Source organism: Epargyreus clarus, unplaced genomic scaffold (genome assembly GCF_041222505.1).
Source record: "Epargyreus clarus isolate Ecla_fem2 unplaced genomic scaffold, WU_Ecla_fem_2.2 ptg000007l, whole genome shotgun sequence".
NCBI classification, from domain to species: domain Eukaryota; kingdom Metazoa; phylum Arthropoda; class Insecta; order Lepidoptera; family Hesperiidae; genus Epargyreus; species Epargyreus clarus.
This window is the reverse complement of record NW_027332215.1, coordinates 12,198,116-12,220,861: the sequence shown is the minus strand read 5'-3', so window position 1 is coordinate 12,220,861 and position 22,746 is coordinate 12,198,116. Positions and strand designations below refer to the sequence as shown.

General features: G+C 38.3%; 1 protein-coding gene across 7 annotated transcripts in view; it reads right to left on the bottom strand.

The window, feature by feature from the left end:
• The window catches only part of syd (JNK-interacting protein syd), a 40,934-nt gene that overhangs the window by 8,815 nt on the left and 9,373 nt on the right, over positions 1-22,746 (bottom strand). For 5 of the 7 annotated variants that reach the window (XM_073074664.1, XM_073074658.1, XM_073074660.1 and 2 more), the window contains 15 exons: positions 22,006-22,165; positions 20,523-20,645; positions 20,017-20,141; positions 16,236-16,398; positions 13,024-13,172; positions 12,297-12,448; positions 11,077-11,231; positions 10,225-10,380; positions 9,339-9,461; positions 7,866-8,007; positions 5,663-5,864; positions 4,805-4,965; positions 2,653-2,813; positions 1,888-2,164; positions 927-1,160 (listed from right to left, as the gene is read on the bottom strand). In XM_073074664.1, the coding sequence (XP_072930765.1) occupies positions 927-1,160; positions 1,888-2,164; positions 2,653-2,813; positions 4,805-4,965; positions 5,663-5,864; positions 7,866-8,007; positions 9,339-9,461; positions 10,225-10,380; positions 11,077-11,231; positions 12,297-12,448; positions 13,024-13,172; positions 16,236-16,398; positions 20,017-20,141; positions 20,523-20,645; positions 22,006-22,165 (2,483 nt within the window). The remainder of the gene's footprint in view (positions 1-926; positions 1,161-1,887; positions 2,165-2,652; positions 2,814-4,804; positions 4,966-5,662; positions 5,865-7,865; positions 8,008-9,338; positions 9,462-10,224; positions 10,381-11,076; positions 11,232-12,296; positions 12,449-13,023; positions 13,173-16,235; positions 16,399-20,016; positions 20,142-20,522; positions 20,646-22,005; positions 22,166-22,746) is intronic. The other 2 variants (XM_073074663.1, XM_073074659.1) reach the window with 2 other exon arrangements.

Sequence of the window (22,746 nt, the reverse complement as noted above, 5' to 3'; positions counted from 1 at the left end):
TTTAACCTACCAAGCAATGAATGTTATAGTCACGTTTAAAAATGGATATAATTAATGATTCCAAAACATCCCTTACTTTTTTATAATTTTACAGTAGCAATCGACCATGCAATCCACCTGATAGTAAGTGGCCAACTCGCCCATGGACATCTGGACTTCTTCCGCAGATGCGTTGCTACTTATTTGGAGCTTATTTAGTCCTTACCACACTCTTAAAACAAGAACACGGCAGTGCTACTGCTACACTGCAGTTATATCAGGAATAGGTGTGGGAGTGATATCTCTGAACCATGTAGTTCTATCACAATTACGATTTAATGACGAGCAATCGTCGAAAGGTCAGTTAAGTTAGTGACGCGCACCTAATGCAACATTTTGATACTCGTCGAACAGACGAAAATTTGAGTTAATTGTTTGCTGACTCGTATTTGGTCTGTTGTTAGCGCGAATAATTATGCAATTAGGTTTACTGGTTGAAGTTTATATCCATACGCGGGGTTTTCATATTCGTCAATATTCTGTGTAATTATTCGTGAGTATATAAAAGTTGCATTAAATACTTACTACGTATATGTAGAGGTGAAAACAAAGATGTAAATGAGTTACTCGGGTGTATTTGTTGTTACCGCAAACTCTTCGCATAATGACGGGTTTTAGGCGCGCGTATTTATGCATTTACATTGTATTGTTCGGCGGATTGTTCGCAATTATACGCGGCGGTCTGACGCGCGACCCGGGTTCGATCCCCGGCCAGACAGAAATCTTGATTAATTTAGGTTTCTGTTTCTGGGTCTGAGTGTTCGTGTTCGTGTATTTGTTTTTGTGTGTGTCCATGGCACTTACAGGGAATCCTAGTGTGTAGCTGTGAGTGTTGAAAGTTATTATTATTATTACAACAATACCATAGTAGTAGTAACATGACTCACCTATTCTAAAATCGATGTACCCCTCGCCGCCGGAGATGACCAACATCGGTGGCGGTGTGGGGCTGTGTGTCGGGGAGTCCGGGGACCGGGGCGACCCGGCGGCCCCGGGGACCGCCACGAAGAACGTGACGGCGTCGCGGTGCCCGTGGAAACTGAGCTGCGCGTGCGCCATCGAACACCACGGGATCGCGCCCGTGGGAGACGCTGAACGGGCGCGCACTAGCGACGCGTGACCTGGTTTTTATAATTCATAATCTTTCTTTAGTAAATTTTTGGGTTACAATGTATAGGATGTACAAATAGTCAAAGAAGCACCAATTTAATATGCCGATTGAGGCGTTCTAGACATAAATATAGTTAAAAAAAACTTAAAAACACGCTTTTATGATTAAAACAACTAAAAAGTAGAAAATAATTTTCAATCTAGGAATCAATTAAGGAACAGTAAATAGTTGTGAAAAATGGGTGGGGTGCTCCATTTATCAGTTTTCGAAAAGCACCCCACACTTTTTCCACAATTATACTATTTATTGTTCCTTAATTGATTCCTACAAGATCACTACTTCTAGATAGCCATTTATTCTTTGCTGCCCTCGATATGAGGCTGTTTGAACTAGAGGAGCCTTACTACAAAAAACATGATTCACAATATAGAGAAAATTAAAAATAAATATAGTCCGCTCTGAAGTTGCTAGGAAGTGTAGTCATACTATTTGCTATGCCGACGCAATTAATTTCTATATTCAGAGCGGACTAAGGACTTCTTTGCGGGGAAACGTTTCTTTTAATGTAATGATGCAATGTTAATTTTTATAACAATGGGTCCCGTAACTCATTACAGCATTTTTGCTATTCCTTACTTTCCGATGTACTCATTCACGCGTACTCCACAGAATCACCTGCACACTTTTAAACTCATACAAATCCAATAAATATATCATACACTAACAAATCATCTCACCGGGGACATTAGCACGAGACGTGATGGGCGGCAGGGAGCCTCCTGTAGAATCACGACTGGAACTCTCCGACAGCGGCACGGATATCACCACTCCATTACTGGTGCCTATCCACAGACGTCCGGAGCTGATCAGCAGCGCGGTGATCCTCACTAGCGAGAAGCCCAGCTTGCCGGTGCCGAGCATCTTGCTCACGTACGGCTCGATGTCCACGTCGATCAGGTGTTTGTATGTGTGCGCGTGGTACAAACGGAGAGTTGAGTCCATTTTTATTGATACCTATTTGAAGATTTACAATGGAGATTAAATGTTTTATAAGTGTGTGCGTTTCAGAACTTATAAATAATATCTTTTATATTTTATTAAAAATACACATTACGAGTATAATCAACGTGCGTAGTAATTCTGATTGTAAAAATTTATAAAATATAATTTTACGTACATAAAGAAACAACACAAGAAACAAAGCTAAATATTACCAAAATAAAATACGAAAAATACATTATGTGTTACATGGCAACTTCGTCCAAAACCTAAAGTACAAAGTCATTTGTTTCGCAACGCTCCAAAAAAGTATAACTTCAATAATCAAAAAGATTATAAAGTGTAATAATGACGGGATCTAAAAGAAACACTATTCGTAAATTTCAAAAACAAAACGTTAAATCACGAATTCACTACAAAACAATAAGTAAATAGTAAATAGTAGACGATGGTTCTGATATTTACTTTTACATTACACTAATACATATAAACAAATAACTCACCCATACACCATCTCCATCGCAGGCCATCTGACGCACTTGGCTCTCCTGGCGTGGGTGGGCTTCGAGGGTGTGCAGGAGCGCCCGCGTACGAGGATCGATGACATGAACCTTGTTCCGATAGCCGCACCATACGGTACACCCGACCGCACTTAGACAACGCACTGTGTAAAAACATTATGTTATAAAAACAATCAACGGGTTGCACTCCGGGAGTGCCGGCAGACATTAAAACGAGAGTAACTCTGTCTGTCTGTCTGTCTGGTTGTATCTTCTTGACGCCTAAACCACTGAACCGATTTTAATGAAATTTTGTACAAAGATAGTCTGAGACCCGAGAAAGGACATAGGATAGTTTTTATCCCGGAAATCCCACGGGAACCCCAGTTCCCCTAGTAGTATCGATCTTCTGGACCCAAAACATCGATTATTTTAATCGATATTAGTAAGGATTGAGTCGTAAACTATCCATTTGATCAAGTGATGATCTTTAGCAAAGTTGAAGGTACGAATTTTCAGTTTTATGTATGTAAGTATGTTATATTATTTTCTTTTAAACGCGGGCGAAGCCGCGGGCAAACACCAGTAAGGTATGAAACGTGACATATGTTTTTCGATACTGACACCGGATGGCATATTGAGTTTTGCAGCATGCTTTGCCGTCTTAAGAATTTTCGACCAGGACATTTTTTTTTTTTTTTTTTTTTTTTTTTTGTTTACGAGGGGGAAACCTTCAAAAGGTACCCGGCGCCGTGGGAGCGACGCAGGGTTATGTGGGATTTTTACCGCACTAAAACCCCCCCGGTGGCCGTCCTCGGCGCTGCGTTGAGGGCTCCGGGATCTCCAAAGGAACGCAACCGGAGTCCTCTTAGCGCGTTGCCCCGTCGGGCTCTGCCCAGGTGAGCTTGACGCTCGCCACACCGTCTGGTGCGTACGACGGTATGCGACCACACATACCGCCGCCCTTCCCGGGGTCGCTTACCGGGCGGTTCGAGCTACCCACTCTTGCCGCCCGCAACCCCGGAAGCCCCCTTTTAGTCGCCTCTTACGACAGGCAGGGGATACCGTAGCCCTATTCTGGTCCCGAAACTACAGGGACATGTGATCCTGACGGAAGTTTTACATTTTTTTTACCCATCACTAAAAGTGCACAACGCTACTAAAGAAGTTCAACGCACTTCAAAATATCAGATTTAATAAAATGTATTCAAAAACACTGCTACTTCAGACTTGTATAGAGTTGGATATAAAAGAGATCTCGAAATCCTTTTTGATATTTTTAGATCCCATTCATTTCATTCATTCAGTCGGTTTTAATTCAATTTTATAAAACTAACATGTTCTATACGTTCAATTAAGGAACCCCTTCGTGATATCTAATAAAAAGGGCCCATTGCGTATTGAGTATCATAATTAGTATCAGTATAAAACTAGAAATCAATGGCCCACTTGTAATGTCCGACGCTACGTGCCACGCCTCTGCAATGTACATCAAAATCAAACTCAACGTTTTCTATAGCATACTGACAAGACTCTCAATCGTAAAATACTATTGGATTGCAATCAAAAGCAAAATTGCAAATTGTAACTGTATGAAATTTAAGTGGCAAATATTAGAATTTCGCGAAATAAACAAAGAGTCCTATATATGATTTTTGCAAAACAAAAAGGTGTGTGTAGTCTACAAACTGCACTCGGTCTATATGGAGGACTAAGGTCTAAATCCTATCATTCTGAAAAGAGACTCGTGCTTATGTCTGATTTTCCATCAAAGATGTTTGATGTAGCTAACCTAATGGAAATTTGGTGTAATCAAATTCCAGCAATCCTATTGGTCGACTTGACAGACCTCATACGTCTCTGTTGGAAACTCATGAATAGGTCTCGCCAAACTTCTAGTCCGCTCTGAAGTCGTTGCGCGCAGGTGTAGTCAGACAGCCACACACAACTACAACGTCGAACACAACTACAAGCATATACTCCGTAACAACGTAAGGGCACACTAACGCAGCCATGTACCCGCGGGCGAGAGCGGGCAGCGGAGGGTGCCGGCTACAATCTGCTATTGCGACGCGACTCATTTTCATATTCAAAGCGGACTAGCAGTTTGGCGCGGACTTTACTTATAATTACTTAAAAATATAAGCATACTTACCGGAGCATTTAGGGTCGCCGAGTGTCAGCAGCCAGTACTGCGTGAAGTCCCACTGGCCGTCGGCGGCGCGCGCGAATATCGCCACCGTGCCGTCCGCGAGAGCTACGATACAGCGGGACGCGCACGCGACGATCGAGAGAATCGCGTCGTTCAGCTTCACCCTACACAAGAGATAAAGATTTAATTTTTTGTTTGTTACCTTTGTTCTTTTTCGTTTTTGTTCGTTTAGTTGTAATTATTATAAAAACAAAAACCCGTATACTTAAAATTACAGCTTTACGTTACTGACACCTGATATGTTGCAGACCTCCACCTAATGGTATAGTACGCGCAAAACTGCTAGTCCTCTATAAAGTTGTTGCGAGCAGGTGTAGTCATACAATTTGCTATTACGACACGATTCATTTCTATATTCAGATCGGACTAGCAGTTTTAGGCGGACTATAAGTGGCCAATGCTGCCCATGTACTTATGTAATCAACCCCAGATAGAGTTAGGTTCCTATCTGAGGTCGGCCACAAAGTATCTCTTATAGCACACCCTTCAATCCAGAATACAGCAACTCATTAATCCGCCGTTTTTAGGCAGATAAGGTATGTGGCGATGATGCTGTCGGAGTCATACCATAAAGGGTTTTCCCACCTTTAAGAAATAAGAGAAGAGACCCATGCACCAAGTATTTCTATACTTGGTTCTCCATTGCGCCCAATTAATATATTAGAATGATTATTATGAACGGGCGTGACTCAATCCAATGTTAACTTACCTCAAACAATACTTGTTGCAGTTGCACTGCTCTGGGCGAACGGACAACGCTCGGTGTTGCTCTACTTCTACGTTACTAAGACAACAACACACCTCGCCAGACACTTGCTGTAGTTGCCCATGGCGGAGTGCACGTAGAGGTTGCCGCTCTTGGTGCCGAGCCACATGGTCGCCATCACGGTGGACATCTTGCGGTCCTGCGGGACATCCGCGCGGCTCTCCGCGTTGCACTGCTCCTGGGCGAACGCATCCACGCCCGGCTCGGGCGAAGCTCGCTGTTGTTCTGCTTCTATCACTAGGAATTTTACCATCGTCATCGTTATTATATAGCTAGAGAATTATTATAAAAATATATCCTATGTCATTTCCGCAATTTAGACGAATATAACGACACGATATGTGTTGAATTCCGTCAACCGGTTTGGGATGCAATGCCAGCCAAAAAATTAAACATTCATACATACATACGCTCGAAATGACTTATTACCCTACAAATATGTTCACTTGGTATATAGACAATATATCCCAATCCTAACTAACAATACAAATGTAAATGTGAGTGTTTTTGCTACACTTCCATGCCTTAACTACATCTATACTAATATTATAAAGAGGAAAACTTTGTTTGTTTGTTTGATTATAATGAATAGGCTCAAAAACTACTGGACCAATTTTAAAAATTCTTTCACCATTCGAAAGCTACATTGTCCACGAGTTACATAGGCTATATATTATATGTAATATATTTGATAAATAGATTTTGAGGCGGTACAAAGTTTGCCGGGTCAGCTAGTAATCGATAATCATAAAATTCTGTACAGAAAAGTTTCTTATATCCAGAAAAGAGTGTCGTTCCCGAGGAATACATAAAAACTTCTGACCGCGAGCGACGCAACGGGTAAAAGCATACTAACAAATATAACGACGATACCAAAACGTAAACCCGAAAACACTGTCGCCTGCACCAAATCTGACTTTTAGCTGCTCCGTAATTCGCACGTGTCCGTGTTTGTATTTATTTTGGCAGTCAGCCCGTCCGTTTGCACGCTGATTTGTTTGCGCGAATCTCTCACACATTTATGATCCATATTCGCAATATTTATGCATTGCATTTGTCGTGTTACAGAGCAAATAACTCGGGGACATTTCGTTAATTAACACTTTTGACCCTTCCGAATCGTAAATTGTATAAATATTGATTTTATGCACGATACGATTACTGACAAATGAATGGTGAATAAGTAGTTTAGTTAAAAACTATTGCAATTGTAAACGTATGTATACCGTATGAAGGCAATAACGAAAAAAGACATCCTCTTTATATGTTTGTAATAAAGAATAGTATATTACCGTAAACAATTCTTTGCCTGACTGCGAAATACTTTGTGTAAAATCAATTCATTGCGAAAGGGTTGTCATGCAAAAGACACGAAATGAGACAGATATTTTTTGACATGCATTTTATAGGAGGATTATTTCGCGTAAATATTTTTTTCCAAAACAATATTCTGCAAACAGAGCGTTACGCTGAAGCATTATGAAAAGGATACTTTTGAGACAAACATTTCGAATAAAAGACATTTCTTGAAAGATAGACTTCGCGAAAAAATATCATAACCAGGAAACATTATAAAATACATTCTACAACCGAACTATACCTTACATCGACATAATATTTAATTATCTTACATGCAAGAAGCATTACTTATATTATTGTTACAGCCACATCACACTGTTTCTGTGTACACCGTATAACATAATTGCTGTTGATTATTTATGTCACTTTTGTATACTTTTTATATTTTTGGAACCCTCAGACTTGCTTTGAGTCATGAAATGATATCTGATTTTCGCAATGTCTTTGTAATGAAAGTACGATAAAGAAGTGGATAATAAGATGTATTATTGTATTTTTTTTATATAATATAGGAGTAGCAGACGAGCATGCAGTCCACCTGATGGTAAGTGGCTTCTGCCGCCCATGGACATCTGTAATCAACCCCAGATTGGATTAGATATTCCTACCTGAGATCGTCCACAGATGCACCGCCACCCCTGAGGACTAAGCTGGAACGCCTCGGAAAATTCTGTCTCCCTTACCACACCCTTCAAACCGGAACACAGCAACGCCTTACACTGCTGTTATTAGGTAGAAATAGGTGTGGTGGTGGTGCCGCCGGAGTCGAACTACAAAGGGTCCTACCACCTTCAAAATCTACATTTATTAAAATGTATCTACATTTGGAAGACTATATAATATTTTTGGAATACCTCTTGAGGGTTTTAACATACTTACCATTAACAGGAGTGGAGCTGAGAGGCGGGCTTTCCGCAGGCGTGGTTTCTTCGTCCGCTTCGTTGATGGACTCCTTAGGCGCCTCGGGAGGCGGAGACTCCTTCACCGGAGTGCTCGGTGGTGTCAGTAGTGTTGCTTGCACCTGGATAAAGCATTTTGTATTTAGATATGTTTCTGATATTTTATTAAACGACTACAAAAAAGGAGGCTTTGTATTCGACCACTATGTGTGTATGTATTTGTGTATCTATGTGTGTAGATACATACACACAGATACATGTAAGTATGTATGTGATGTATGTATGTCCGTAATTTTCTTAGAAACTATGACCTAATTTGGATGGAGTTATGGTTCTTATCGATTTAGTTAGAAATAGTAAATGAACAAACTATCAGCCTGATAACTAGCCAATGGATATCTATATTCATCCCATGATAGGATTGGTGTCCACTTAACTTCGAAGTTATTATAAATATATCAGTTAATTTCAAAAACAGTCTTGGGTGGATTTGCTTGTTTGGTCATGTAAATGTAAACCTACGTTTTTTTGGGTCCCGTACCAAAAGGGTAAAAACGGAACCCCTGTCCTGTCCTGGCCTGTCTGTCCTGGCCTGTCCATCTGTCTGTTTGGCACAGGGCTCTATCTCTGGAACCGTCATAGATAGAAACTTACATTTTTACAGAGGATGCATAACGATGACCGCTATAATAACTATACTAAAAATAAAATAAAGTTAAATATTAAAGGCTGGTTTGAGCCACCAGTCTCTTCGGAGGCGTGGGTTCGAATCCCACCGCTGCCACCATGTAGTGAAACACACGCAAGTTGGTTTGACACTCTTTATTAATAAGGTACCCTCCAGATTTAACAAATATACTACAAAAGGGGGTCCCAATACAGCAAACTGGTAGTTTTCGATATTTCTCGAACTAACAGTTGAACCGTTATAGATAGACCGTTCAAATTTTTACAATGTACTTAAATGGCTACTATAAAAACAAATACTAGAAATATAAAAAGGAACATTTTGGTACGGATTTTAGTACGGAACCCTCCTGTTGCGGGCTCGACTTGCACTTGGCATATTATTTATGTAACAGAAACCATTGGTTAGTCTTAAATCTGGTTTATGTTTCTTATTAATACAAGAGTAACAAAGAAGTAATATTCGACTTCATGATAAATGGTAACTGCAATCCATCGACAAATATAATCAACTACAGATATGATTAGAGTTCTACCTGAAGTTGGCCATAGATATTATATTTTCAAGGTGGTAGAAAATCTGTTCAGCCATTTCAGAGATTAGCCAGAACAAACAGACAGACAGACAAACATTGTAAAAAATGTTATTTTGGTATATGTACCGTATGTATATTCATATGCATGTAGTAAAAAGCGTTTATTTCAATATTAAAAACAGACACCCAAATTTTATTTATATGTATAGATTATATAATAAATAACTTACCAGTCTAGTACTTCCAATGACGACTTCCTTGTCGCCGTTCTCTCCATTGCCACCGCTAGCAATGGGCAGCCCATTCGTCTGGCTCTCCACAGAGTCGCTCTTACCCACGCAGAATAACGATTGCTATTTCAATAATATGGGATACATTATTATTTTATAACATAAGAGTAACAGACGAACATGCAGCACACCTGATGGTAAGTGGCTGCTGCCACTGCTTACTGGATGTCAGTAATCAACCCCAGATAGAATTAGATTCTCATCTGGTGGGAATCTAATCCTATCTACATATGCGCTGTTGCCCCTGACGACTAAGGTGGAACGTCTCGAAAAAATGTGTCTCCCTTACATCACTTTCAGACTATTACAATAAGGGCACTTTCAAATTAAACGATTCGAGTCAGTCGAACAGGTGCTGCATGACGGCAGGTCGGACGTCTTGTCCCTGTAGTCTCGGGAATAGAATAGGGCTACGGTATCTCCTGCCTGTCGTAAGAGGCGACTAAAAGGGGGCTTCCGGGGTTGCGGGCGGCAAGAGTGGGAGCTCGAGCCGTCCAGCAAGCGACCCCGGGAAGGACGGCGGTATGTGTGGTCGCATACCGTCGTAAACACCAGATGGTGTGGGAGGAGCCAAAAGTGCTCCCCCAGGGCAGAGCCCGATCGTGGCATCGCGCTTGGAGGACTCCGGTTGTGTTCCCTCGGAGATCCCGGAGTTCTCCAACAAGCGTTGAGGACGGCCACCGGAAGGGTTTTAGTGCGGTAAAAATCCCACATAACCTGGCGTCGCTCCCACGTCCCCAATTTTAAAATTACTTAAATAAATTGTCACATTAAATTACTGCAAAAAAAAAATAAGTTCCTAAACCCAATTATCCTCAATTCATACCGAATGACGTTTAGTTTCGTTGTCAGCTGACATTCTCTCCTCGTACTCGCGGTAGTCCTCATCCACCGCCCCGGGCACCGACGCCACGCACAGAATGTGCTTGTCGCTCACGGAGAACGATTCGATCACCTCCGCTGGATTGTTTGCGTCGATGATCTGAACACAAATTTAAAATATTAAAAAATGCTCTTTTTATAAGGTTAAATAGCAAACAGACACATAAGTAATAATGTGCCTGTCAAATGTGAAATGTTTAAGATCAGTTACGTTATAATCAACTCGAAATATAATAAGAGTTCTACTTGAATACGAAACATGATAATTACATTCTGTCACTCTAACCTATGATGGTATTTCATTAACAGTAGAACATAGTCTACTGTAATTGTTTAAAGTTAATTGGTAAGGCAATTTTTCTTATATGATCGATTCATCTTTGTCCTCGGGATTAATAACTCATCTATCCATATCTAAGAGCAGAGATGCAACATGCATTCTATGACAAATTGCGATCACAATTGTTTAAATTATTATAAAAAAAAACCTGACTACTTAAAAGTATAGCCTTTATCATTCCCACAATTTAGACAACTACAACCTCTTCCTACAAGTCGTCATATGTTAACCCGACTGCTTAAAATCATAGCCCTAATTATTCCCACGATTTAGACAACCGCAACGAGACCTCATACGTTAAAATTTTTAACCCATTGGCCACACCTTGAAGCTTGAGGAGGCAAGAATAAAAAAACATACATTCTAACGCTGGCACACATTGACTGCCAAAGAATGATACAAACATATACTCAAAAAACACAGTCTACTCTACAGTCAACTAAAAACAAATCTCACCATAACCACGCCTTTGTTCTGCGTGCTAGAACAGATCCACACGAGTGAAGACAGATTCTTCTCGAAGTGTTCCACGTGTTGCGTCGACTGCAACTGCCTGCAGATCTGCTCAACTTCTGGGGAGTGCATTGACTGCGCTTTGCTCATCTCGTAGGCTGCTCCAATTTAAAATATTATCGTTAGGAACATTTAAATTGAGGTAACGGACAAGATAGCAACATTATAATTAGTTTATTACATTCCACGCAACATTATAATCTTTTAATGTTTTTGGATGCAAGATGTTTTTAAGATTTACATCTGTACTCCAAGTATAATTAAATAGTGAGAATATATTTCACAAACGATTTATCATTAGAAATAGTAACAACTAATAACAAGTTAATAACTAATAACTGTTTTCTGTTTTAAAAAAAACTCGTAATATAGTACTAATTATGCGTTGTCATTAAAGTATTTATTGACTAAATGAGGCCTTTATGTGTCCCGGGAACTTATGAGAGACAGCATAAGACTGGTATTTATTTTTTAACTACTATAACTGATAATAAATTTACAGAGAATAACATAAAATCGACCGCAAAATCTTAAAAGTGTGTTGTACTTGAATACGTCTACGTAATAATAGACTTTGACGACAGCCGACTATTAAAACTTAAACGAACATTATAGCTTCTTCAAGCCAAAAATTATACTAATTTCAAATCTCGATACGAAGCAAAAAATCACCACAATTAATGAATTCTTTGATCCTTTAGCAATCCAGTGGTAACTTAATTTTAGATTCCGAGGATAGATTCAAAACTACAACGTCAAACGGTAGCCCGCGATATTATCAATAGACTTTTGAGATCGCCCCCGTATAGCACCAAATTTATCGACGTATTCAGGTCAAAACTTTTAAGAAAGGATTCCCTTTTTTATATTTATACCTATCCGATGGGGCAGACGGGCCACCTGATGGGAAGCAGTCACTGTCGCCTATGGACATTTGCAACGCCATCGAGTCGCCAAAGCATCGCCGTCTTTGGATGAGAACTCTTTTTGCACCTTTTTTTAAAGAGCCTCCTTGAAAAGTAACCAATACCGAACTGAACTACAAATAATTCAGCTTCGCTTTTCAAATTTCAAATTCCATTTCTTTTTGTTCAAAATATGAACTATTTGAACGTCAATACAACTACCGCCACTTCACAAGGTTTCGTTATGAAGAAGCTTACCCAGGCACATGGTGTTCTCGGCCTTATCCTCGTCCTTCGCGTAGAACACGCTCTCGCCGATCATACACCCGCCGTCCGGAGTGCGACCACCGTTCAGGTTCACACCGGCCGCGCACAGCAACGTCATACGGGGCTCCGCCTCCGCTATGGGCCTGATTAACAGAAACAATCACGGTTTCTTCAATATATCATAGTAACAAAAACACGTTTTTTTTAATGTTATGATAGAAGTAGCAGACGAGCATAAAGTCCACCTGATGGTAACTGGCTAAGCGGCCCATGGACGTCTGTAATCAACCCCGGATAGATTAGATATCTCTACCTGTGTCGGTCACAACTCACAGATGCGCCGCTACCCCTGAGGAATAAGCTGGAACGCCTCGGAAAAGTATGTCTCCCTTACCACACCCTTCAAACCAGAACACAGTAGGGCTTAACACTGCTGTTATTAGGCAGAAATAGGTAGCGGTGCTACCGGGGTCGAACCACAGGATTCTACCACCTTCAAAACACTTATATTATTATACTCGTACTAATACTAAAATCCTTTACCAACGAGTTTTTATTGGTGTTTTTTTCTTTCTATAAATTATCAATCTGGCACACTGTTAAACCGTTGACATTATACAACATTTTACACCACAAGTAACTTTATTGAATGACACAAAAAAATGTTTTTTGTGGCAAAATTGTCAACTGCCCTGATAAGAGTAAATGCAACATTTACCGGCAGAACACCGGTACAGGGACTGGCACTCCACCAGACGACAGTGAGATGCAAGGGCTGGGTCCCTTCGGCCCTTGTCCGCTCTTGCCAGGCAAGCTCCACCCGTAGGCCTGGGTGCGCCCGTCCTCTTTACGCACATGTGCACGAACCTACGAAAAAATGACTTCGGTTAAAGAACATCCAATATTAAATCCTCTACGCGATACAGTTTGTTATTTGACGGGAAAAAGCGACAAAAATTGATACACTAATAACATTGAAGTATAAAGCTGGCTTTCAGTCTAATTTTATCAATATTAATTGGGTTTTGAAACATATGCAATGTTCTATAATATAGTAACATTTTACCTCTAGGCATACAAATATAAAATGTAGCTACTTGGGGATGTAGATACATATCTGGATGACAATATGTGTATTACTTGCCGAAGGTTAGGTCACAAAGCCCGAATCAGACAAATAACGACCGGTATTATTTATTCTGTCATATTTATTCAAAAATCATAGGTAGAATATAATTATTAATTATTTTCCAATAATTGCAGCACGATGACTATGTGGCACACCTCTGACTTGCGCAAAAAGCACACAAGATGTACAAAGGTAATCCTCAACAGTTCCATGTTCCACTGTCGGGCATACTGGGAGGCAACAGTCCACCGTGCTGGCCATGTACCACTAGATAAGCTTCACATATACTTATGAACTTTTTAAAGAGCTCAGGCGTGTAAGTTTCGTCACTATAATATCCTTCACCATTCCAGCAAGTGAAACTAAAAATTCGTGCCTGTGAGTCAAGCACAGATTTCCCGACTGAGGCCTAGTACCCACAACTGAGACAACACAGCATTCTTAGTAATAATCAATGAAAGGGACCTCAGGATACCTATTGAAGAATTCTTCACCTTAAGAGTGTAATGTCTACGAAACCGCACTTGAATTACTTCATACACAAAGATATTTACTAACAGAAAGCCGTTTACCATAATAATATAACAGTATATGGATATTTTATTTTGCAGCATAAACGCTCATTAACAGCTAAAGACAAGATTGTCAAGAGAAATGTGATTTTATCAGCCTCCCTCTGTATTTGACACACTCAACGTTACAGACATAATCAGAGCCAATTTTTTTTTACAATTCACTTCTTTAGATTATTTATTTATTAATGAGACCATTATTGCCAGAACTGTTCTAATTTTATAATCAGAGCTCTAGTTAATCTTTCATAAGCTATTTCAATCATGTTTTTTCTTACAGAATTCATGTGACGAACCCTGTAAGAAAACGTTCCTTTTAAACATATTCTCCTAGTATACAATACGATAATACAAAACTTGTTGATATTTATTATACACCGTTTTCCATTTAAACCAAAATACCTGTGAATTGGATTTCGTTTGTTTATACATATTTATACATAATTCAATAGTGAATGAGTAACATTCAATCATTTATATTCCCTGATAAATACACTGATAATGACAGGATTGGGATAGACAGGATTGGGGCTCATTTGCGGAATATGTAAATGAAAAAACAAAAAGTAAGAATATGTAAAATTATATCAAATTTATTGCACACATTTACAATACATATATTTTTCTTAAATATAATAACCGTTTCTTTGTTTTTCTGTCTATCTTGCCGTTTCAAAGATAAAACAAGAGCTATTTGAAGGATTATTTCTTAGTATGGCCAGGTTTGTGCCCCTATCTTGTCACGCCGGTTAATGATGGCATACGTACTCGTATCTGAGCCGCATTCACCCACTGCAGTCGCTACGAACTGGGTATAGTAAACATGACAGGAAAAGTATCTATGAAAAGATAGGATGAGAGTAACACGCATGTTAATCAGAACCACACGCGGGCAATGTCCCGCGTGATAGGAAAAGGGCCATTAAACGTACACTTGTCTACGATAAATAACCTAGAGCATTAAGAATAAATATTTTCACTTCATATCTGAAGGAAAATCACGACATGGTGCGGTGGAACATCATAACAGAATCTGAAGTGTTATTGAGGTAGGGGGAACTACGTACTCCATACGCGCGGAGCGGGTAAAACTAGTTCACTTATGCATATATCACATTAAGTATATTAAGTATACTCAGTACATGTATCACAAAAATCACTACTTACAATATACAATTAACTTTGATCACCAATCAAGATATCACTGTCCTTATAACTTAACCATAATTTATTTCTAATCTTGCCTTCACTGATTTGAACTCAACTGAAAAAAAAGGGAAAAGGAATAAGGTTTAGGATTAGGAGCAACAACATAATTAATGACATAAACATGAAAATATGATAATTTCACATAATATTATATCAAATTCCAAAATATAATAAAAAATGTATCATAAAATATTATGTAATATTTGGACTTACTAACATTATTGGAAAATACTGCTTCAGTTACTACAGCGAAGAATTGTAAATTCTATTTTGTGTGTTTTGTATAAACAAGTCGAAATGTGCAAATCTTCATTTTTTATAGCTGAATAAACGCATCTATAATAGATCGGGTAACAAACCTGTTGTCTTTCAGGTGATTTTTAGATATAGATAAGTAACGGTGACCATTTTATATCCCACTAGCCGACCCGCAAACTTTGTACCGCCTCAAAATCTATTTATTTTGATAAATAGATTTTGAGTAATATATTGTATAATGTAGCTTTCGAATGGTGAAAGAATTTTTAAAATCGGTCCAGTAGTTTTTGAGCCTATTCATTACAACCAAACAAACAAACAAAGTTTTCCTCTTTATAATATTAGTGTAGATAATATTGTCTACTCTCTTTTTTTAAAACAGTAAACGCCGATGCATTGCTGGCTTTTAAGTAGAATTCTTTTTCAATGCTTTGTTGTAGCATTCTTGGGGTACTTCGAGCACTCGGTTTGTTGGAAGAAATAAACCTATGGACGCGTACAGTGCACGTGCATAGAAGGTTTATTTCTTATATATGTTATAATTATAAGGCGGATACACTGTTGCTATTTGCATGGAGAAATAACCTGATGAACCTATAAAATTCCTCAACTGTTCTTCCCTATTTATCTGATCCATTCGAACACATGATCTTTAAACCGTCAATTACGACGGGGATCACGGACGTTTAATATACATAAGCATAACAAACCTGTCGAGTCGAAACAACTGTTTACGTTATTACACTACTTCAACCCACTAACCTGTCTGAACTGTTCGCTTCTCTCGTGACGCCTGTGATGATGATCACTGAGCTGAGTCTCCAGGAAGTCCGCTTGGGTGCGGGAGTGCCTTAACGCTGGTTGAGGCGCCGCCACCGCCTTCAGGTGAGGCGTGGACAGAGGGCGCTGGGGTCGCTCCGACGAGCTGGAACGATCCGGTTTGCTTATTGAATGAATGGTTAAGAACTATCGAACATTAAGGAGAGATGATGATTGAGCGTAGATTGATTAAATAAAAAACGCTTTCTACACTCACAAACCCATAATAGAATTCCCTGTATTGTGGGTGCTATGGACACACACTGAAACACATACACAAACACCCAGACCCAGAAATAGAAACCTAAATTCATCATTTAAATATCTGTCCGGCTAGGGACCGAACCCTGGACGCTCTGCGCGTCAGACCGCTCCGCCACAAAGGAAGTAGAAATATTAACGATACAGAAAATTAAGAGACGGTTTCAATAACTGAAACTGAAAAATTAAATTATATATAACGGTACGGAACATTAAAGATCAAAATAATGTCTAGTGGAGTCATATCGACCTTAAAGGAATGAATATAATTGTACGATTTAGAGTATAAAGAAAGTATAAATGAAAATATGAAATATAAAATACCGATGTCAAATGTCAACGACATACCGATCATATGAAATTATATTGGATACTATAGTTTATACAAAAAATAATGCTATTTATTTTATTGATATACTTTAGGGCCTAACTAGTTACAAAAGGTCATAGTGACGAAGCCGAGGAAATTATAAAAATCATCTGTTCCCTATTAATTACAAACTAGTAAGCAAATCAACAATATTACTTCTTTTGAAAATACAATATCAAATTCTTAAAAATATTATTGCCTATTTACATATTTTTAAAACTTGAAAAAGCCTTGTTACCAATATATTTGTTTTTTTATTAAAATGCGAATTTTAAAATAGTTTTCATATATAAATATCACATATTATTAGTTTAATAATCACTCATCTATATTGATAGATACATATTTTTTTAATTTACAAAATATCACAGATTATTTAAAAATGGTAGTTCACATATCGCCTCTGCTTATTTATCGCTAATTAACGAGGTAATGTCGAATACACTCACATTTTAATTAATATTGCTTGAGCGCATACACGCATTCCAGTGACAATATGCAGCTATGCTTATTTCAGAACTAAGCGAGCCGGGAGTACAATTGTTAGCAAAAAAAACAATGAAGCTTCAACTGTTTTATATGAAATTTCGAAATAGGCAATAATTAAAATAGCAATAGCTCGATAGTCATACAGCACTCATATGAGTCATAATATTACGAGATCATAATATTATGAGGACCGGCAGATGTTAAGGATGACACAATTATTCCTCGCCCTTTCCACTCAATGTCATTTCACTTTACTCTGATTAAAAAGGTCATCAAGTCATCTTTTACAACTCTAACCCGGAGTAAACTTCACACAATATTCCTCTCTTGTCTTCGAAACAAGTTAATATATAGTACTTGACGTGACTTCCAAATTTTAAAAGTGCGTGACTGTTATTCATCACCAAATCGCAGCCGTATATCGATATTCATACACAAACACACACAAACTCAATCGTCATCACGATCACACACACATATGCAATAATGTTCGCGGAAATTATTATAGCAATGGTAATGATAGCCAAGTAAAAATATACAACATAAAAATAATTTCGCATATGGACAAATAAATAGCAAAATAAAATAACATGTTATGCAAAGTAACTTCTCCGAAAAACAATAATAAGCTTTAGCTCTAAAATAAGTACCTATATAGCTTTATTGCAAGAAATGTATGAGAATATGCACAGCTTTGAGCAAGAAGAGTTTGGTTAACTATAAAACGCGTTTACACAAATAGATAAAGTACAAACAAGGTACGCCATGAACCTTTTCGCGTTACAGATTTTATTCGCATATTTACGTGCCCAGCGGTATGTATAAAACAGTTGGATATTTATTTAAACATTTATAAATCCATAGATTTGACTTAATATTGGTGTTGTATAAGGAAACTTAAGATATATAAACGGTACGAAAATAGTTCTATTTCTAAGAAAATACTTCATATTACATTACGGTGGTAGATTTCTCCGTGGTTCGTGGCGGCACCACCGCCCCACCTATTTCAGCCAATAACAACAGCGTTAAGCGCTGCTGTGTTCTGGTTTGAAGGGTGTGATACAATAGGCATACTTATCCAAGTCATTCCAGCTTAGACATCAGGATTAGCGGCGCACCTGGAGTTTACCAAATATGCGCCGTGATTGCGAATATCTGGGATCGAATACAGATGACAATGGGCGGCAGTAGCCACTTACTATAAAGAGGACGATATGCTCGTCTGCTATTCCTACATTAATTGTTTGATATGTTTTTGTATTTACTGCCTTGTTTGGATTTCGAAGTCAATATAATATCACATTACACACATAAAAAATGCGCCAGCTTTATTGTCTCTCAATATTCAGTGCAGAATTGAGCACAGGGGTCGGCGATTCGGGTTGATTAAAGTACGCCGGTACCACCGCCACACTTATATCTCCCTTATTCCCTTACACAACAGCATCTAATACTGCTATTAAATGCTGTAATGCTGCTATTAAATACTTTAAAGTTTCGGTGAGAAAAGTGTAAGTACACTTATACGAGGCGTTCCAATTTAGTTCAAGTAGTATGTCACCTTATTGGACTCCAATCTTATTTAGGATTAATTACTGATGACCTTGCATGGCAGTGACCTCTTCCCATCAGAAAGTTCAGTTAGTGTCTATAAACACAGCAAACATGATAATTACATTTATAATTTTAGTCAATAAGTAAGATTTCTGATCCAATTTAGTTTTATGATATTTTGTGCGCATAGCTTCAAATATTCGCAATTCACAGATGCGTTGTCCATTTAGTGACACCAGCGACATAGTTTTTGTAATTCATTATAATACAATAATCATTGTACTTCATTATAATATCTGATACAGGTTATAAAAAACACATTTCAATCTCAAGAACTTGTGACATTTTTTCAAAGAGTTTTAGTATATTGTTTAATCACCAAAATGCTACCCCATTGAGACTACTTTAAAGTTAATATGATTTGCTGGGAATATAATGACAATGAAAGAATCAAATAATAATAAAAATCCACGATATACACGAAAATACACGGTAAAATCTTTCTAGAATCATATAACCGCGTTCGTTTTTACTATATACGCGTATGTTAATTCACCACTAAGGCCCATTTATAATAGCCAATCTGAGCCAATTTTTACCCACCATCATTTGAAATAAATGATAAAAAGACAAATTTCGAACTTTAGTGGACAAAAAGTGGATAAAATTGATTATTACTAACGTATGCAAGATATGTGCCTAACGGATAATCAAACCTAGAACTACCGACATCAACTCGATACCGTAACCAACTCGATGAATATAACTCGATTTTTATGTCGCAACACCTAACAATTCCCAATTTCAATGATAAATGTCTCTACGCTCTTACAATAGTACCCTAATACCGTGAAGAACAAATCCATTAATAGAATTAATCAAATGGAATACCTATTCCAGTGAATCCATGAAGTATGAACAGTCATCAATTTAAAATTGGAATATAATAGATTACTTTGTTATTCGCTGACGGTCCATTATAAATATCTAACCCTAATACCTCAGTTACGTTATTATAAACTACGAAGTCAATAAATATTATCTTACCTGAAGAGATTGCTAAAAAACTTCCAAATGCTTTGTTTGTTCTTCTTGTCGATCGTGGAGTCGACGCGGCTGGCGCGCATCATCTCCGTCCAACGAACCGCGTCTTGCAGTTCCATGAAGCGTTCCTGTGAATCATCATCATCATCATCATCATAATCATTATTAAACTCACTCACTGCTGGGTTTTCTGCCATACCACTATAAAGTGCGTATCGGTAGACTTCACACAAGCTTGGAAAATATTTAAAAGATTTCTCAAGGTTTTCTAGCGGTGTCCAAAATAGTAATTATGTATTTCTAATATGCCTTATACTTCAAAAAATGCGCCACAAGGATGCCCCTAGGAGGGCGCACTTTTACTTTTAGAAGTAATTTTCATTCCAGCTTAGTCCTCAGGAGTAGCGGCGCATACCATCAGGTTGACAGCATGCTCGTCTGCTACCCTTATATTATTAAAAAAAAAACATATTTTTGAAATTCCTTTGAGCGTTTAACAATATACGTACCTTGTACTGATTACGTTCCATGAGCACCCTGGCCATCTCGACGCGCGTGAACCGCCTGCGTTGCGCCATCGGTATGTCCGCCTCGTCTTCATTCTCCCCACCGGTGTTCGAGCTCACAGCCTCCTGGAAACAACACCCACTCGAGTTTAGGTCACACATGTACAATGTTGAGTAGGTTGAACATTGCGGTGCTTTTAAAGATTGTAGAGCCATTCGTGATTCGACTTCGCTACTAACTGCTAGTCCGCCCCGAATATAGAAAGGAATCGCGTCGCAATAGCAAATTGTACATATTAGCGGATCGAAGACAGCGCGGGATCCCCCGGCACCCTCCGCTGCCCGCTCTCGCCCGCGGGTACATAGCTGCCTTAGTGTGCCCTTACGTTACGGAGTATATGCTAACTAAACCTGCGCGCAATAACCTCAGAGCGGGCTAGAAGTTTGTCGCGGACTATACCACCGCAACACTGCTATAATAGTAATGTAGCTCGGCCACGTCTGTCTGCTATAAGAGTAGTATTAAAGGCTGCTGTGATCTGTTTTGAAGGGTATGGCAATGAACACACTTACGCAACGCCTCCCTACTAAGTCCTCAGTACAAACAGATGAACAGCATGGTATTTGGAATATTTTGATTCAATATTAAAAAGACACTCATACCCGAAACAAGGAGCAAAAGATTCAAATTGCTTGACAAGATAGTTTTAATATAATACCTAAGTATTCCTATCTAAGAAAGTCTCATTTACGATTTAACAGATCAATTAAAATATGATTATAGCAAAAAAGTAGACGACAACTATTTCTTTCAAAAAATATATATTTGTCATAAAGTTCCTAAATTTCTTTAAGTCAAAAAAATAGGTTCATACATTCAAATGCAAAGGGATACGTGTTTAAAGTGTAGGTATACATTTTATTATTTAATCACTAAGAAGACTTACTACCTACTTATTCATTCTGATTAAATATATGAATAGTTACTTCACGAGTAGTTTCTCTTCGAGTAAGACATATGAGTTTATGAGTAATTTTACTGTTCGCGGTATATTATCAATTCCAATAATAACTTTCTATCACTTGCGCTCATAGACTACTTTATAGATAATTATACTTTTAATGAACAGTTGGACGACTTGAGAGCATTAAATATGTAAGCGTATTTCGATTAAATTCATTCGATTTTAATATTGTATTACACGATGTATGTGACATAACATAAAATTCATTTTATGTCGTTCATGATTCGTGTAAATAAACCAGCGGTTTAAAATACGTTTTAATATTACGTATAGTCATACATTCATAATATGTATATTGTATTTGCTCGTAAAATAACTCCTCAACTTCAAGTGCCTCAGTTCCTCTTCAAGTCATTTTATGTCGTTAATGATTCGTGTAAACTTTAAGGCAGCGATTTTAAAGTCAATTTTAAAATTACGTACAGTAATAATTTATGTTTGCTCGTAAAATATTTCCTCACCTTCAAGTGCCTCAGTTCCTCTTCTAGCTGGGTGACGCGCTCCCGGAGCTTCTCCCTGGCGCTGCTGAGGTTCGCCACCTCCTCCTTCAGGATCTCCTGTTCCCCGGTCAGCTCGTCCACTTTCACTATCAGGTCGTCTTTCACGACGTTCAGCGCGTTCCTGAAATTAAGATATTATTCACATTACATAGCACCGATAGCCTATTGGATCATAGCCTGATTGAAACTCGGCCTCTCAATCGGACGTCCGAGGTTGAAATCCCAGGCAAACATCTTTGATTTTTCAAAAAGTTATGTGCGTATTAGAAATTATTTGTCGCTTGCTATAACGGCGAAGGAAAACATCGTGAGCAAAACTATGTAGTTTTGCTAGGCATGTGCCTAAGAGGTATCTTTAAAAAAATATAGTTCTCACAGGTGTATAAAGTTTACCAATACGTACTTGGCCAACGTGGTGTGTATTATGGCCTAAACATTCTCACTCTAAGAGAAGACCCGTGCTCAGCAGAGAGACAATGGGTTGACGACAAACTACAAACTACTTAAGTACAACCTTTACCGATACCCGGGTTTTCCACCAACACTTTAAATTATTTGCAGACAACTGTACTAATTTGTGACATGTAAACAAAGTTGTAATTTGACACTTTAACGACGTTTTTTAAATGATTGCTAATGATTATCTGAATAAGGAAAGAAAGTTAATTATGTATAAAATGTATATAAATTTGTATGTACTCA